Source organism: Protopterus annectens, chromosome 1.part1 (assembly GCF_019279795.1).
Source record: "Protopterus annectens isolate FY-2018-M chromosome 1.part1, PAN1.0, whole genome shotgun sequence".
Taxonomy (NCBI): Eukaryota; Metazoa; Chordata; order Ceratodontiformes; family Protopteridae; genus Protopterus; species Protopterus annectens.
Window position 1 is genome coordinate 1,556,859,407 of NC_056726.1, and position 16,728 is coordinate 1,556,876,134.

The following is a 16,728-nucleotide window of genomic DNA, read 5'->3' on the forward strand; positions in this document are numbered from 1 at the left end:
AAAAGGTCTGAAATCAGGGGAAGCTGCTTGGGAGGCTGCAAGGTCAGGCTGCGCAGTAAGGGGTATCAATGCTGTCTGGGCCAATCTGGAGGAATGAGGATGGCCTTTGGTCTCTCCTCTCTCATTCTGATCAGTACCTTGGGAATAAGAGGCAGAAGAGGGAAAGCGTACACAAAGAGGGAGTTCCAGGGGAAGGTCAAGGCATCCACCTTCCATGCTAGGAGGTGATGCTCCCTGTCATAGAACTTTTGCAGCTGGTGGTTGAGGTGCAAAGCAAAGAGATCCACCTTCGAAGTCCCACACTCCTGAGTGAGTTGCAGAAAGATTTCCCTGTGGAGCTACCATTCGTGGGGGTCCAGAAAGTTTCTGCTTAAGTGGTCTGCCAGGGTGTTGTTGACTCCTGGTAGGTACTGGGCAATTAGGTGTAGACCCATGGAGGCGGTTGTCAGCCAGAGGTTCATGGCTAGCCTGCACAGAGGGTAAGATTGAGTCTCCCCCGTTTGTTGATATACCACATTACTGTGGTGTTGTCTGTTTTTATAAGGAGAACTCCTGGTCTGAGATGGGGTTTGAAGGATGTCAGTGCCTTTTGTACTGCCATAATTTCTTTCTGATTGATGTGTAAAGGAAGGTGCTGGGCATTCCAAAGACCTTGGGCGCAACTGCCTGTTAAGTGTGCACCCCAAGCAATGTCTGAGGCATCGGTGGTGATGATCTGGTCGGTAGGGCGGATGATGAAGATATGACCCTTGTTCTTGGTACATGCATCTGCCCACCAGAGAAACTCTGCCCTTATACATGGGATCAGGGGGAGAGAGGTCTCGAGAGACAGAGTGCTGACACCAAAGCTTCTTTAGATACCACTGAAGTTTTCTCATGTGAAGCCTGGCCAAAGGAATTAGGATGCAGGATACCATGTATCCCATGGCTTGCAGGAACTTCCTCGCAGTAAGATGACTTCTGGAAGCAAGCTGGGTAAAGTAGACAGGCAGGAAACTCTGCTTTTCTGGGGAGAGGAAGGCCATTTGGGATGCTGTGTCTAGCAGAGCTCCCAAGAAAATGATCTTCCTGGTGGGACTTTGCTTTGATTTCTTCTCATTGATGGTGAACTCTAGAGAAGTTAAGAGGGATTTGACAAAGAGAAGGTTCTGGAGCAGCTTTTCTTTGCACTCTGCCTGAATGAGGCAGTCATCCAAGTAAGGGTAAATCTGTATATTTTCCTGTATGCAAAATGCTATGGCCGGGGCTAAGGATTTGGTGAATACTGTGGGTGCAGTAGGTAAGCCAAAGGGCAGCGCAGAGAACTGAAAGGGTTGTGATCCTGCTCTGAAGCCCAGGAATTTCCTGCAGGATTCCCTTATGGGGATGGGGAGGTAGGCATCTGTTAGGTCTAGGTTCACCAGCCAGGCATTTTTTGTCAGCATAGGCAGCAGCTGCTGCAAGGTTAGCATTCTGAATCTGGGGAGCACCAGGGAGGTGTTCTGAATGGATAGATTCAGGATGGGGCACAAAGTGCCCTCTTTTCTGGGAACAAGGAATAGTCTAAGCCTTTGCCTGTCTGATCTGAGGGGACAGGTTCTACTGCCCCCTGGGATACGAGAGTTTGGACCGGTTTCAATGCCTCTGACCAATGATATGGAGCCAAGTCTGGGTACTCTCTTGGAATTGGGAGTTCGCTGAAAGAGAATTTGTATCCCTGAAAAATTATCTTTAAGACCCATTGATCCTTTGTTACAGAAAGCCAATTTTCTTTGAAGAGGCTTTTCGTGAGTGAAGGGAGGGCGGGGGGTGGGGAGTCATTGTGAGCTTTTGCCATAGAAGGGTGGCTTAGAACTCCCTGCCTTTGGGGCAGACGTGGTCCACTGTTTGCTTCTCTGCTGGTCCTGGGATAGGGGCCTGGATCGTCTGTTCCTGCGGGGCTTACTTTGGCCCTGTCTGCTAGGTGCAGGGAAGGACCAGTGCTTAGAGGGAAAGTTCCTGCTGAATCTGGGAGGTTGAACTTGAAAGACATCTTTTACTGTATGCATAGATTTTGCTTGTCTTCCATCTTTTTAAGCACCTCCTCTGCTTTTACTCCAAACAAGCGCTCCTCATCAAGGGGTGCATCAATAAGTTTAGACTTGACATGATCAGGGAGAGGTTGTTCCTTCAGCCAAGCATGTCTCCTAATGACAGACCCTGAGACTGCTGACCTGCTAGAGGCTTCTAGGGCATCATATCCACAGTGTATATCCAAAGTGTAATGAGTGTTTTGCCACTTGACAAGCAGAGTGCAGTAAATCTGCTAACTCCTTTGAATTGGCATGTCAAGAAAGGTAGGAATCTTTTGTTTTAATAGTTCCAAAGTGTTTCCTGATATTTTAACATATGGAACTGATAACTGAGTGCTCCGATAGCTAAGGTTGCAGAGGTGCATACTTTTTTACCTAATCTGTCCAGAGCTCTGGAGTCCTTGTCAGAAGGAACAGGATTCTTGGCAGAATTAGTCTTAGCTCTTTTAAGCCCTGAGTAATGACCTCTGGGTCTGCAGCAGAATTTCTGTACAGGTATTTGAGAGAATCCGGTACTCTGTTAAACCTGTCAGGTTTACTAGGAGCAGGTGGGAAGGTGTCAGGGGCTAAGCCGGATTCATGGAACATCATTCACCACTTCTAAAATGGGGGAGAGGGGGGCAAAGGGCTGTGCTGGGGCAGGTCCAGAAACTCTCCAAGTCTTTTCTTAGACTGGGTGAAGTCCTGAGGTTCCAACTGGAAATGTTCCCTGAAGGTGTGAAGGGTTCCCCAAAGGAGGGAGGCAGAAGGGATGGATTCCTCTGCATCTGAATCCTCATAAGAAGTCAGAGGATTCTGTTCCTCTTCAAAATCTGAATAGTCAGATTCCTCAGAACCCTGCTCTGTCATAATTTCTGGAGAAGGGTTCCTTTTTCTTTTAGAAGTTGTGGCCTGACTAGCCTGGATAAGGGAGATGAGATTCTCTGCCATTTTGAGCATTTTGTGCATGGGGTGGTGGAGCAGGAGCAAGATGGAGGCTAGAAGCAGATTTTCTAGGAGTGGCCTGGTTTCTAGGCCTGAGAGAATCCATCAGTCTGAGAGAAACAGTAGTCGGATGAGAAGATGGCGTTTTTTGACTAGATTCGGTAATACGAAAAGCCTCATCGGAAGTAGGTGCCTGTGTCGCGGCTCCAGACCAAACTGAGGCAGAGACAGCCAAAGGCTCGGAAGACTATGAAGATTTCTGCGGCCTGCATACCGGACTCTGAAAATATCTCGGTAGAGGCCTGCATGGATATCGAATTAGGCATCAGGGGCTACGAAAGCGCCTCACTGAATTCCGAAGAACTGACTACCTGCTTAGCTGTACAGTAGTCAGAAGGCTTAGCCTTGTGTGGTCTGTCACTATCTTTATCTCTGCGTTTTTTCGGAATGTTCATGGATTGTTGGCTGATGGACGCCATATCGCAATGCAAAAATGGAACATGAAAATAACGGTCTTCAATAAGAGCTGTATGGCGAATGGTTCTTGCATTAAAGAGGGCACAGAACCAGCAAAGTACAGTTGTGTACACTTACCATAAATGTAGATGTTCGACTGTATTCACTGTTGCAGTCTTGGGTTCTGCGTCGGTTACTGTCCCTTCTTCCATGATGTCAGGTCATCAGGGGTATATAACATGCAGCCGACGCCATTACATCAGTTTTTCTTGCCCCACATGTCAGGTGCCCCCCTAATGGGGAGCAAATAGACAAAAACACTAAAGTATAGCTCCAACAAAAAGCAAATACACCAAAAAGGCTTTTAAGCATAGTAAAGGAAAATAGAGATATAGCCAGAAAAAACTAGGGGGCTGGAGGGAGGGTAACCAAGACTGCAACAGTGAATACACTCGAACATCTACATTTATGGTAAGTGATCTTCATGTTTCACTGTTGCAGTCATTACATTTGGGTAGATTCCCAAAGCTATGGTTTGGGGGGGGGGGGCTGTTTATACAGCATTAGGGCCAGCTACAAGGCCCTGCAAGACAGCAGTGGCAAAGCCAGCTCTGGATTTAGAGAAAATTGGTAAATGATAATGCTTGGTGAAAGTATGTACAGAACTCCATGTAGCAGCTTCTAGGATGTCACTGGTAGGAACAGCTCTGAGAAAGGCAGCAGAAGTAGATGCAGCCCTGGTGGAATGAGATCTGATCCCCTGGGGGCTAGGTTTTCCATGTGCTTATAGCAGAAATGAATGCAATGGCTTATCCATTTAGAAACGATTTGCTTTGAAATAGCCATTCCCCTCTGCCCCTACAGCAAATGCTATCAGCAGTTGTTCTCAGATTTTCTTCGAGATTTAGTCCTGTCCAAGTAGAATCTAAGTTGTCTGTGCACATCCAAGGAATGCAGAATCCGTTCCCCTTTGTTCTGTGGATTGGGAAAGAAGGTTGGCAAATGAATGGACTGATTAAGAGCCACACTGGAAACAACCTTGGGCATGAAGGATGGATTAGTCCTGACAGATACCCTGTCTGCATGAAAGATGATGAAAGGCTCCAGTGCCATAAGGGCCTGTAATTCAGATATCCTTCTAGCTGAAGTGATTGCTAAAAGGAAGGCTGTTTTCCAAGACAGAAGTTTTAACTTTGCAGTAGCAGCTTGCTCAAAAGAAGGTAGAGTGAGTTCCTCCAAAACAAAGTTAAGGTCCCAGGCAGGGGTAGGAGCTGTTCTGGGTGGTCTCAAGTTTTTTGCCCCTCTGAGATACTGCTTGAGCAGAGGATGAGAGAAGAGGGGAGGTTCTGCGTTATAATGAGCTGAAATAGCTGAGGCGTGGATTTTAATGGAGGAAAAAGACAGGCTCTTGTGAAGCATCTCAGTTAACTATTGCAAAATCTGAGGTAAACTGGGTGCTGCTGTGCTCATCCCTAGAGAATGGTTCCAGGCACAAAATCTTTTCCATTTGTCAGCATAAGATTTTCTAGTACTAGGTCTCCTTGCTTCCAAGATGACATTCATCACAGGTTTGCTGAGGGATAAGGGTGAATTTAAGTGATTAGCCAGGCTGCAAGGTTCAATGCTGGAAGTTGAGGGTGCAGAATTTGGTTCTCCTGCTGAGAGAGCAGGAAAGGGGTCTGAGGCAGGTGCCATGGAGATATGTGCGACACACTGCACAGAAAGAGTTACCAGTGTTGGCGTGGCCAGTCTGGAGCAATCAAAATCATCCTTAGTTTGTCCTGCTTGACTTTTAGTAGAACTTTGGAGAGCAGAGGCAGAGGGGGAAAGGCGTAGACTGCCGGGCTTTTCCAGCTGAAGGACAGAGCATCCACTTTCCAGGCTTGTTTCTGGGGAGTCATTGTGCAAAACTTGTCCAACTGGTAGTTCTGAGGGGATACTTTACATAGAATACTTTTATTCAGACCGGTTTCGGCTACCCAGCCTTCTTCAGTGAAACAGCATCACAAAAATATGCATAGTGAAACTATATATACACACCCCCAACCAATGATAGACATGGTCCAACCCAGAAATAGCAAAGACTAGAAAAATACATGTAAAGCGATAAATATAAATCCATAGTTAGTGACAATAATACCAATACATATGCAGATAAAATACATATGAAAAGGTTATTTGTACATATATAAACATACAAAAACCAACACACACACATATATATATATATATATATATATATATATATACACACACACACATACACAAGTGTAATATGTATAAAAACTTTTTTTATACATGAATGAAATACAACAGATAAAAACAATAATCTGTGATCTCCTGCATATGTGTAAATACAAAAATTATACTATATATAAACATTGTATTGTATATTGGCATGTAATATATATAAAAAATATGTATACACATATATAGAAAAACCCCTAATGTAAACATAGTAATATGTGATGTCCTTCATAAACGGTCATTGAGTCCTGGGGGAAAAAAGCGCTCCTAAATTAATGATCCAATATTTTTCTTTGTGATTAAGGATCGTATGCCATCCTTGTTGGTTACTTCCATCTCCAATAATTCTATCAATAATCATAAACCTGAATTCTGCATTGGCATGTTTGGTACTATGTCTATATAGGGCATTTGTTTCCCTTTTGTTTCGGATGTCACTTCTGTGCTCCGACATCCTAATTCTCAATGAGCAAGAGGTTTGGCCCACATAAAAAGCAGAACATTTGCATGTTGCTAAATATACTATCCAACTGCTGGCACAGTTTCCAAAAACCCTGAGATCATATACCCTGCTGGTGTTAGCACTAGTAAATTGTTTCAATTTGCTCACATATTGGCATGACCCACAGTGTCCACATGGGAACATTCCCAATAGTTTATCCCCAGTCATAGTCATTTGTTTATATACTGCTCCCCCACTCTCTTTATGCTTAGAACGTGAAAAATGAGCACTCAAAGTTCTCCCACGTCTGTAGGAGAATTGGCATTTGGGGCCTAAACATTCCCCAAGTTCATCATTGGCCAAAAGTATATTCCAATAGGTAACCAACACATTCCTAATGACATTGTGATTACGTCCATAGGTTGTCACGAACCTAAGATTTTGACCTTCTTGTGTTGTCCTAAGTTGTTTATACTCCAACAATGTGCATCTGTCCTGAGCAGTACTCCAGTCACTGGCAATATCAATATCTGATTCCTTATATCCCCTATCCAAAAACCTTTTACACAAATCTTGTCTAGCATGTTCAAACTCCTGTTCAGATGAACTGATTCTTTTAAAACGCATGAATTGTGACTCTGGAATGTTGCAGATGGTGTGGCGGGGATGCATACTGGATGCCTGGAGCAAGCTGTTGTATTGTGGATATTTACGAAAAGTCTTGGTGCTGAGAGTATGATCCTCATTCCTATTGACCGTAACATCCAAAAAGTTGATAAGTGTCATGATGAGATGTAAGAGTAAACTGAATACCCCACAGGTTGTCATGAAGATATTCCAAAAACTCCTGAAAATATACCACATCTGCCCGCCACACCATCCAGCAATCATCCAAATATCTACGCCAAATATCTATCTCCACTTGATAGATGTTATGAAGGGGATCATAAATCATGCATTCCTTGAAAAAAGCCATAAACAGATCCGCATATATGGGGGCATATTTTTGTGATGCTGTTTCACTGAAGAAGGCTGGGTAGCCGAAACTGGTCTGAATAAAAGTATTCTATGTAAAATATACTTGATTTTGTCTACAAGTGCTTTAGGTACTCTCCATGCTGGCCTCTGGTGTATTGAATTCTCTATGGTTTGGCCATGCATTTCCGTACGTGCAGAGCGTTTGGTAGCTTCAGTTCTGTGGGGAGGCAAATAGATCTATGTCTGGGCTCCCCCATTTGCTTGTCAACATGTTGAAAATCCATGGTTCCAGTTTCCATTCGTGTGGGTCCATGTGGTTTCTGCTTAGTCCGTCTGCAAGTGTATTCATTTTTCCTGGCAGGAATTGAGCTTGTAGGTGCACTTGGTAGTTCAAGGCTGTGTTCCACAATGCCATGGCTAGTCTGCAGAGGGGTTAGGAATGTGTACCCACTGCTTGTTTATGTACAACATAACTGTGGTGTTGTCTGTCTTTACCATTAGTTGTCCTGGAAGAATGTAGTCCTTGAAAGCTGTCAGAGCATTCTGTACAGCTAACATTTCCTTTTGATTGATATGTAGGTGCATTTGATTTGGGTTCCATTTGCCCTGAATGCACTTCCCTGCCATGTGAGCCACCCATGCATAGTCTGATGCATCTGCAGTTAGGGTTTGGGCGGCAGGGGGTAGTATGAATGGTAGTCCCTTGTTTTGGTGTCAGGCCTCTGCCCACCACAGGAACTCCAGGCGTAAGCAAGGTATGACAGGAATCATTGTTTCCAGGCTGTGACAATGTTGACTCCATAGACTTTTTAGATATCACTGTAGTTTCCTCATATGCAGTCTTGCATATGGAATTAGAAGAATGCAGGAGGCCATGAACTCCAAGGCTTGCAGTATTTGTTTTGCAGTCTGCAGGGTTTTTGTGGCCACTTGTTTGAAGTAAGTTACCAAATTAATTCGCTTTTCTGGCATGAGGGATGCCATCTGGGCAGTTGTATTCAAGCTTGCACCCAGGAATGTAATCTGTTGACAGGGTACCAGCTGTCATTTCTTTTCGTTTATGGTGTATCCCAGACATGTTAGAACCCTTTTTACAAATGCCAGATGATTTAAGAGTAGGCCCTGGTTTTCTGCCTGAATTAGATAATCGTCCAGGTATGGATACATTTAAATATTTCTTTGCCTGCAAAATGCAATAACTGGAGCCAGGCACTTTGTGAATACCCTGGGCACAGTAGACAAAGGGCAGTGCAGAGAACTGATAATGCAAGTAGCCTGCTTTGATAAGTATCTTCTGCAAGATTCCCTGACTGGGATACGCAGGTATGCTTCTTTTAAATCTAGAGATGCCAACCAGGCGTCTTTGCCTAGCATAGGAAGTAATTGGTGAAGAGTCAACATCTTGAATTTTGGAATCTCCAGAAAGTTGTTTGGAGTAGACAGGTCCACTATTGGAGGCCATGATTTGTCTTTTCTGGGCACCAGAAAAAGCCTGGAATAGAAACCTTGTCCCTTTTCCTCTTCTGGTACCGGCTGAATAGCCCCCATGCTTAAGAGGGAAAGAACTTGTTTTTGAGCCTCTGCCCACTGATTTGGGGGCAGGTCTGGCCACCCATTTGGAGTTGGCAAAGTGTGGAAATGAAATCTGTATCCCTGGGACACCATATTTAAAAAACATTTGTCCTGGGTTATGATTTCCCAGTTTTATGCATGAAGAGCAATCTTTCCCCCCAAAGGGGCAGTCAAAAAAGATAAGTGCTTGGGATTTTTAAAAGGAAGTCAATGAGACTGTTTACCATAGGGGGGGGGTCTTATTTCCAGATTTGGAAGTAGAGGCCCCCCACTGCTTAGTTCTGAGAGTCCACTGGGGCTGAAACCTGGGGCTTTTGCTGTGTCTGGGTTTGGCTTGAGAGGAACTGGAAAGGACCAATTCTTAGTAGGCCAGTGCCTACTAAATCTCGGAGGTTGCACTTGTAAGAAATCTTTAACAGTTTTCATAGATTTAGCTTTATCTTCCATCTTTTTAAGAACTTCTTCAGACTTATTGCCAAACAGGCGGTCCTGATTTAAAGGAGCATCCAACAATTTAGCTTTAACATGATCAGGCAAAGATTGCTCCTTAAGCCAAGCATGCCTTCTAAGCACAGACCCAGTAACAGCAGCCCTGCAAGAGGCCTCTAAAGAATCAAAACCACATTGCAAAGTATGTTTTCCCACTTGTTCAGCATAATGCATTAAATGCTGTAAATCTTTATTTTCCACACAATCAGGAATCAACATAATTTTCTGTTTAAGCAGTCCAATAATACGCTGTTGGTATTTTAACATATGGAATTGGCAGTTTCAAGCTCTGATTGCCAAGGTTGCAGAAGCGTAAACCTTTTTACCCCATCTATCCAGCGCCCTGGAGTCTCTATCAGAAGGTGTAGGATTTTTAGCAGTAGAAGCCTTAATGCCCTTGGGTCCCTGAGAAATGGTCTCTGGATCTGCAACTGGATTTTTGAAAAGGAACTTGTGGGACTCAGGAACCCTGTAGTATCTGTCAGGTTTACTAGGAACCGGAGGCAGTGAATCAGGGGCCAAATTGGACTCTGAGAACACATCAACAATGTCTAGTACAGGAGGTATAGCCTCTATGCTGAGGAAGAAGGAAATCCCTAAGCCTCTTTTTTGAATCAGAAAATTCCTGGCTTTCCCAGTGGAAATGCTTCCTTAAAGTTTGTAAAGTTTCCCCAAAAGAAAAATCCTCAGGAGGGGAAGCAGTGGGAGTGGAATCCTCTGCATCACAATCCTCATAAGTAGGCATGGACAAATCCAGGTCATTAGAAGAGCCAGAATAAACACATTCCTGATCAGAAGATTCATAATCAAGCTCAGCCCTAGGCCTCTTAGAGGTGGGGGGTTGACTACTACCCCTGATAAGAGTAATTATATCTTCAGCCATTTTTATCATTTGTTTTTCAGGCATAGGGGCCTGAGTATGTGGCCTGGGCGTCGGTTTTTTAGACATGGATCGAGATTTAGGCCTTAGTAATGAAGCCGGTGTCGATTTAATATGCAAGTCTGTAGGCCTGAATACACCCTCAGAACCCGGTGACTGCACAGCTGCTCCAGACCCATCCAAGGTAGAGACATCCGCGGGTTCCAGAGTTGAAGTATCTCGCGGCATACCGGACTCCAAATGGGTCTCAGTAGAGGCCTGCGAATCAGAAGTAGTGGGTATCAGGAGCTGCGAAAGCGCCTCACTATCGATGAACTGGCGACTGACTTAGGAGAGGCGTCGTCGGCAGTTTTGGACCTCAGCGGACTGTCTCTGTCTTTGCGTTTTTTCAGAATTCCGGTAGTCAGATGGCTAACCGACATTTCTGGATAATTAAACAGAGAACCGAAACATTTACAGGCAAAAATGTACTGACAATGGATAGTGCGCTGATTAAATAAAGCACAAAACCGACAGCAAGGTACATTGTGGTCAGAGCCTAGGCAAGGAATACATTACAAATGAAAATCTTTATGAGGTATTTGCTTTCCACAAGTAATGCAATTATTAACTTTTACTGACATCAATAAGGAGCAAGAAAAAGTTTCCCCAACGGGGTACTTAGCTGTAAGTTGAAGACTTCGGTTCTGAAACTCGAAAATGAAAATTTCAGTAGTCGGCCGACCGGCACTTGCAAACTGCTTCTGCTTCGGGCACCGCACTGCAAGAAAGACTGATGTAATGGCGTCGGCTGCATGTTTTATACCCCTGACGACTTGACGTCATGGAAGAAGGGACAGCAACCGAAGCAGGACCAAAAACTTTGTTAATCAGGCCGACTGAGGGCAATCTGCCAGCAGATTACCCAAACGTAATGACTGCAATAGTGAAACATGAAGAACATCGGGGGACGTCGTGGCCTGGGCCTAAACAAGTGATGCAGTAAGAATGGAAGTCTCTGTGTGGGATCTGCTTTCCACAGGTGAGACAATCGTTAACGTATATGGACATCGGTTAGTGCATGAAAAAAGGGTGCCCAACAGGGTACTTAGCTTTAGACGTTTTCAGCTGAAATTGAAACTCTGGCAGCAACCGAACGACACTCGTGCGAACTGCTTCTGCTACAGGCTCCACACCAAGAAAGACTGATGTAATGAAGTCGGCTGCCTTGCTTAACAGCACTGACGACCTGACGTCAGACTACAGGCGACTGCAGCCGACGCACAAAAACATTTACTCTGGTATTTGGGCCAGCTGAGGGCTACCACTGCAGGATAACCCACAGGTGATAACTGCAAGAGTGAAACACGAAGAACATCCAATGTTGCCTTAGCCAGAAGAGTGCTATGAGTATCATGCTCGGCCTGTATGAAAACCGCATCACCACACTTTTCCATAGTTTCCTCTATTAATTTCACTTGTTCCACTCTGTGCAGACACTATTTTGTTCAATGGAATGTGCTCTGGTAAAAAGCACACACAACAAACCTTTCTGATATTGGCAGTCCTGTGGTTTCCTTAGGTGTCTCTTGTGAAATCATACGTAACCCTCTTCTGGGAAATAAAGAAAACAGCAATGCTTTATTTTAATCCCACCTTTTGCTGTTATGACCCATATATTCTCAAAGTTTGCCTAAAACCATACTTCACAGAAGAAAAAGGCAGGCCTAAGTACGCAGTTAGAGATGTTTCTCCTGTATACACATACAGATAAAGGACAACCAACATGGCATCATGAATAATCACATCAAGGCTTTCATATGAAATTATATCTTTGCACAAATTCAGCAATACACACTGCCACATGTAATGAATAGGTTGCAGCAATACTGTCCAACAATGTTCACACTTATGTGCTTAGCGTTCTTAAGGGAAGAAAAAGACCATCAAGTATTTCAATTCTATCCATACCTGTGTGCTACAACATTTCCTGAGATCGTAGCTCCAAAATGGTTTCTAAACAGCCTCAAGAGTGAAATGGTGAATCTCAGAGGTTTTGTCTTATTTTCTCAACATCAGCAACACATCTCTAAAAATGTACAGCTTATTTTCCTGCTTTCACTATGTTTTCGTTAAAATCTTACAAGTACACACACACACACTAAAAAATAAACAGCATATCAACATCAGATGGGGTGTAGAACTTAAGAAAAAAGTCCATGGGGTGTTTGACAGCGTATGTAATGCTGCTGGCTTGCTAGCTCTGCCCCAGGTTTCCAGTACTCCTTCCTGGCCCACCAACAGCTTTGGCAGTTCCAGAAACGAGGGGTAGTGCTGGTGGTATAAAAGTTGGGAGCAAAAAAAGCAGTGCCAAGCAACTGATGGCCATCTAGAATTAAGCCAAGAGATAAGAAAGCATATAATCTAAAATCAGTTTTGATGCAAAGTTTTGCTTCAGGACTACCTTCAAATTGCAGACAGCAAAACTGAAAATTAGTCCAATCTTTAAACTACCTCCGGCAAAAGATTCTCTCTCCTTACACTTCACCCCTTAAATCTGACTGATCCACTACATCTAACAGAGAGAAAAAGAACACATTAAAAGGACAGGCATGTAAAAACTTGCAGTTAAAACATATTGTCCCAAAATTAATACAAAATAAGTCAATAACTAAAATGAAACTGGACATTTCCCCAAACAAATGCTGTTAACATCTTTAAACTCAAATCATATGGCCAGCAGAAGGGACAAGTACAGATGAAGCATATGATTAACTGACATAAGTTTGTAAAAGGTCTTATAACACCAGACAGTGCAGAACCATTAAACGTGCAGCAACAGCATCATGATGGAAAACAGAAAACCTATTAAAAAATGGTTCATAATGCATACAGAGCCCCATTTCATCATAATGTCTGCTTTTCTCTCTCTCTTTTAGGTAAAAGCTGTGAAACAGAGATATATACACAAACCTCCCTGTAATGCACGATACTCTGGTATTCAAAAATCAGCATCAGAATTTAGGCAGACTGTGCCATAAAACAAGACTGAATGGTAACAGTCAGTGAATGCTGAATAGACCTGAGATCCAAAGAAAGACCCATTTATATTGTTACAAGGCATATGGCAGATGTCACCTGACAACATATTACTGCTTAAATAAATCAAAACTATTCCCTATTCTACTCTGGCTGTTTGCAGTAGCTCCAAATGAATCACAAAAGACTAAAATTTAAAAGGCAAACTACTCAACTGAGTGAAATGCAGAGTGGGCATGCAATGGAGTAAGACATAAACGACCCCATCCTCATCCCCACCACTGATACTTTTACAATGCTATTGTAAGGCTGCAGAACCTGGTGAGATTAGTTTTTTTAAATTTGTGATACAAACCATTCAGGTTGTTGAGAACTTAAGAGTAAAAATATAAAACCTATGGGACAGAAGGGGAGCAGGGGGGTAAAACACACCCTGCAAAAACAAACATGATGTGTAGGAAAGTCACTGATGTGGTTTCACATTCCTGAAATCTGTTGTGGCTGTCTGCTTGCTTTGGGCTAGAGGTCAGTCTTGTGTGTTCCCATCAGATGTGCTGAGCAGCTCACTTAAAATCATCATTTTATAGTAATTTAAATGTCATGGCCATATCTATAACACACGCACATGTGTGGAATGCAAAATACGATAGAAAGCATTATCTGAGAAAAACTGATCAAACAGCATTGGAAACAGAGTGTAGCAGTACTTTTGGAAAACTAAGTATGTGCCAGTTTGTCTGTTTTCACTTTTACAGCTGGCTGCATGACATTCAGAACCAACTTAAATAACATCTTATACAAACCTGCACTTCTACACATATATAAAAAATCCTTCTCCACACTTACATCTTCATCTTTTTTGGTTCTGGAGTCCGTGAAACTCTTCGTATAGGTCTAGTACTAGGAGAGGGGGACTGTTGACGTCTCTGAGGAGGTGGTGGTGGAGTTGGGGATATTCTGCGTGGAGATGGAGTCACAGAACTATGCATAGTTCTAGGTCTTGGTGATATTGAATGATGTCTGTTTGGGGGTGGGGATCGAGGTTCTCTGTTTGACCTACTAGGTGGAGAAGCTTTCCTGTGCCTAGAAGTTAAAGATGGGGAACGTCTCTTTGGTAGTGGAGAGTTTCGCTGCTTGGGAGGTGGAGAACGTGACATCCTGCGTTCCCGTTTAGGTGGTGGAGTTGGAGATGGCCTTCGTTTCTGGTATGGAGACATTGATCCTCTCCTTTTAGGAGGTGGAGGTGGAGATGGAGAATACCTTCTCTGTATAAGTGGCGAATATCGCCTCATAGAAGGAGAATGTCTGCGAGGTGGAGGGGATGGTGATCTGCAAAACAAAGACAAGATAGATCATGGCATTTACAATTTCAAGAAAAATGTACAGCACTGTTAATACACAAAGTACAGAAAGAAAAATGACAAATTTGCAATGTGAATGACATTTTAGGGAAAAATTTTATTCAAATGGATTTCAAATCTCTAAAAAAGACTTCTGCTTTTTAACCTACTTTAAAACATTCATGGCAGTGTGATAATTCAGCATCCCAAACCTACGATTAACTCCCATATTACAAATTTATAACTGAAACAATAAAATTTGGAAAAGCTATATGCTACACCTTTTTTCCTGTGTGGCTAGACTTTTTAAACCTTTGCTTACAAATAAAGAACAACAAATACTACATTAAACACACAAAAAATGAATGCGCTTAAAATCATGAAACTTGCCTTTCTCTTATTTTAGACAAATACCTGCATACAGCAATAGCACTTAAAATGACGCAGGTAAAGACACAGCAAGCCTTAAATTAGTAATAACAGAACTCTACGAAGTAAGGTGAAGTGGCTAGCTACCTAAATTGGTTAAAGCATGCTGCTAATAACGCCAAGGTTATGAGTTTGTTCTCTGTACAGTCCAGCTGCCTCTTTCCTGAAAATTATACATTAATGTCGATGATTTGAAGCTCAAATGCAAATCTGTACAAAATGTATTCACTGCTTACAACTATGTTATCAAATTCAGCTTATGTCATAATTATCACTGCAGAACACAGTTGTGTTAATCTCCCAATTATTTAACACCCTCTTACTTTGTTGCGTTAACTTTAGTCTGTAAAATTTAAGTTTCATTTCTGTAACTTCTGTAATTTCTTGGAAATGTTACTCTTTAGCCTGAGTAGCGACTAAAAGAACACAGCGGACGTTAAGTTATACTGGCATCCAATCACCAAAATGGCTATACATGACAAATTCCTCAAATAAAACACTGACTTGTACAAAAGCAAAATGTCTCTCAGCACATGTACAGAAAACCCAGCAAGACAGACCTTGGCAAATCAAAACGTGCACAAATTGATTTACAAATCTCTTGTACATCTGCTATTGGTCATTGATAACAAACAAAGGATGAATGACCAGAACTGGTAGTTAAAGACATAATTCAGGAAAATAATATGCTGATCTGTACAGTTTTCTTTCCTACAAACCTGGCTATGAAATCCATTTGTCAGTTTAGTTAAATGTCATAAGATGGTCAGTCTTAAGTAACTTATAGGTTCATAGATTAGTACTAAGCTAACTGCCCTTGCGAGCCATTTTAAGCCTAGCCAATTATCCTTTGTGAGACTCAAACCCTGCACCTTGTGTTTGTAAGGTAAACACCTTAATCATTAGGCCACCCTCCCAACCCAGCAACGTCTTTCCTTGTGTGCATGCCAACACTACACGCAACTGTTCAGTAAATCACTGGTTGGGGCAAGTCAGAGATTACAAGCTATCAAGAGAGGGGGTGTTCCAATTAGAGCCAAACAAATAAAATATATAAATAAAAGTATAGCAAAAGCAGAGCACTGTGAGTCCCCTCCTTTTAAGAGATGCTGTTAAACTAAAACTCAGTCAACAAGACATCTTTTTTTCCAATTAACCACACTGAAAAAAGGTAAGAGTTTAACAATAAAAAGAAGACCACAGTTAACTAAACTTTCAGGCCCCCCTAAAGGCCAGGAACTACTGACCTGCAATGAGTATACCTAACATCACAAAATAAAATACTGCAGAATTTTTAAAAATCCAAAGGAAAATTGCTGCCACCAAAAATATGACAACACATTTTCGCTGAATGTGGACTAAAAGACGACAATGTCATCATAAGACACATGGAGAAAATGTCTTTTCACAGCATGTTGGATAAATGAGGACTAACAGCCTGGGAAAAATTTGGATACTCAGCTGAATAACATCTAAAGGGATTAGTCCTGTTAATGTGGGTGGAGCTGCTCATTCAGAGCTAACATTATTGTATACATCGCTTATGCAAGGTTTCTGTATGCTTGGGTAATAAAAAGTACAGTGTTACGTAATGTACTGCCACCCTACCAAGTCCTGGCCCTATGCTAAAATCAATTCCCAAAGTATACGTCCATTTCCACCCACTCACACAAGTGGGTAGTGTGTGAAATTACTGAATCCCGTCAACACGGAAGTGTTGCAGAAGCACTTGATCCCACTCTTCTGGTTCTGTACTTCTGCCACTAATACTGACTGTAAAGAGGGGGCTGGTGCCCTTTAACACCTACACTTATCTAGTGGAAGGAGACACACAGGGAGCATCCCCACTTGAAAAAGCAGTTAATATTCTTAAACAGAATTTATGCGGACAACTTACACCCA

The 16,728-nt window shown here is 42.6% G+C and overlaps 1 protein-coding gene across 1 annotated transcript in view; it reads right to left on the reverse strand.

The window, feature by feature from the left end:
* SRRM1 (serine and arginine repetitive matrix 1) overlaps positions 1 to 16,728 on the reverse strand; it is a gene marked incomplete in the record, with an annotated part of 1,602,281 nt that overhangs the window by 424,091 nt on the left and 1,161,462 nt on the right. The window contains 1 exon segment of the mRNA XM_044083096.1: positions 13,904 to 14,386. Within this exon segment, the coding sequence (XP_043939031.1) occupies positions 13,904 to 14,386 (483 nt within the window).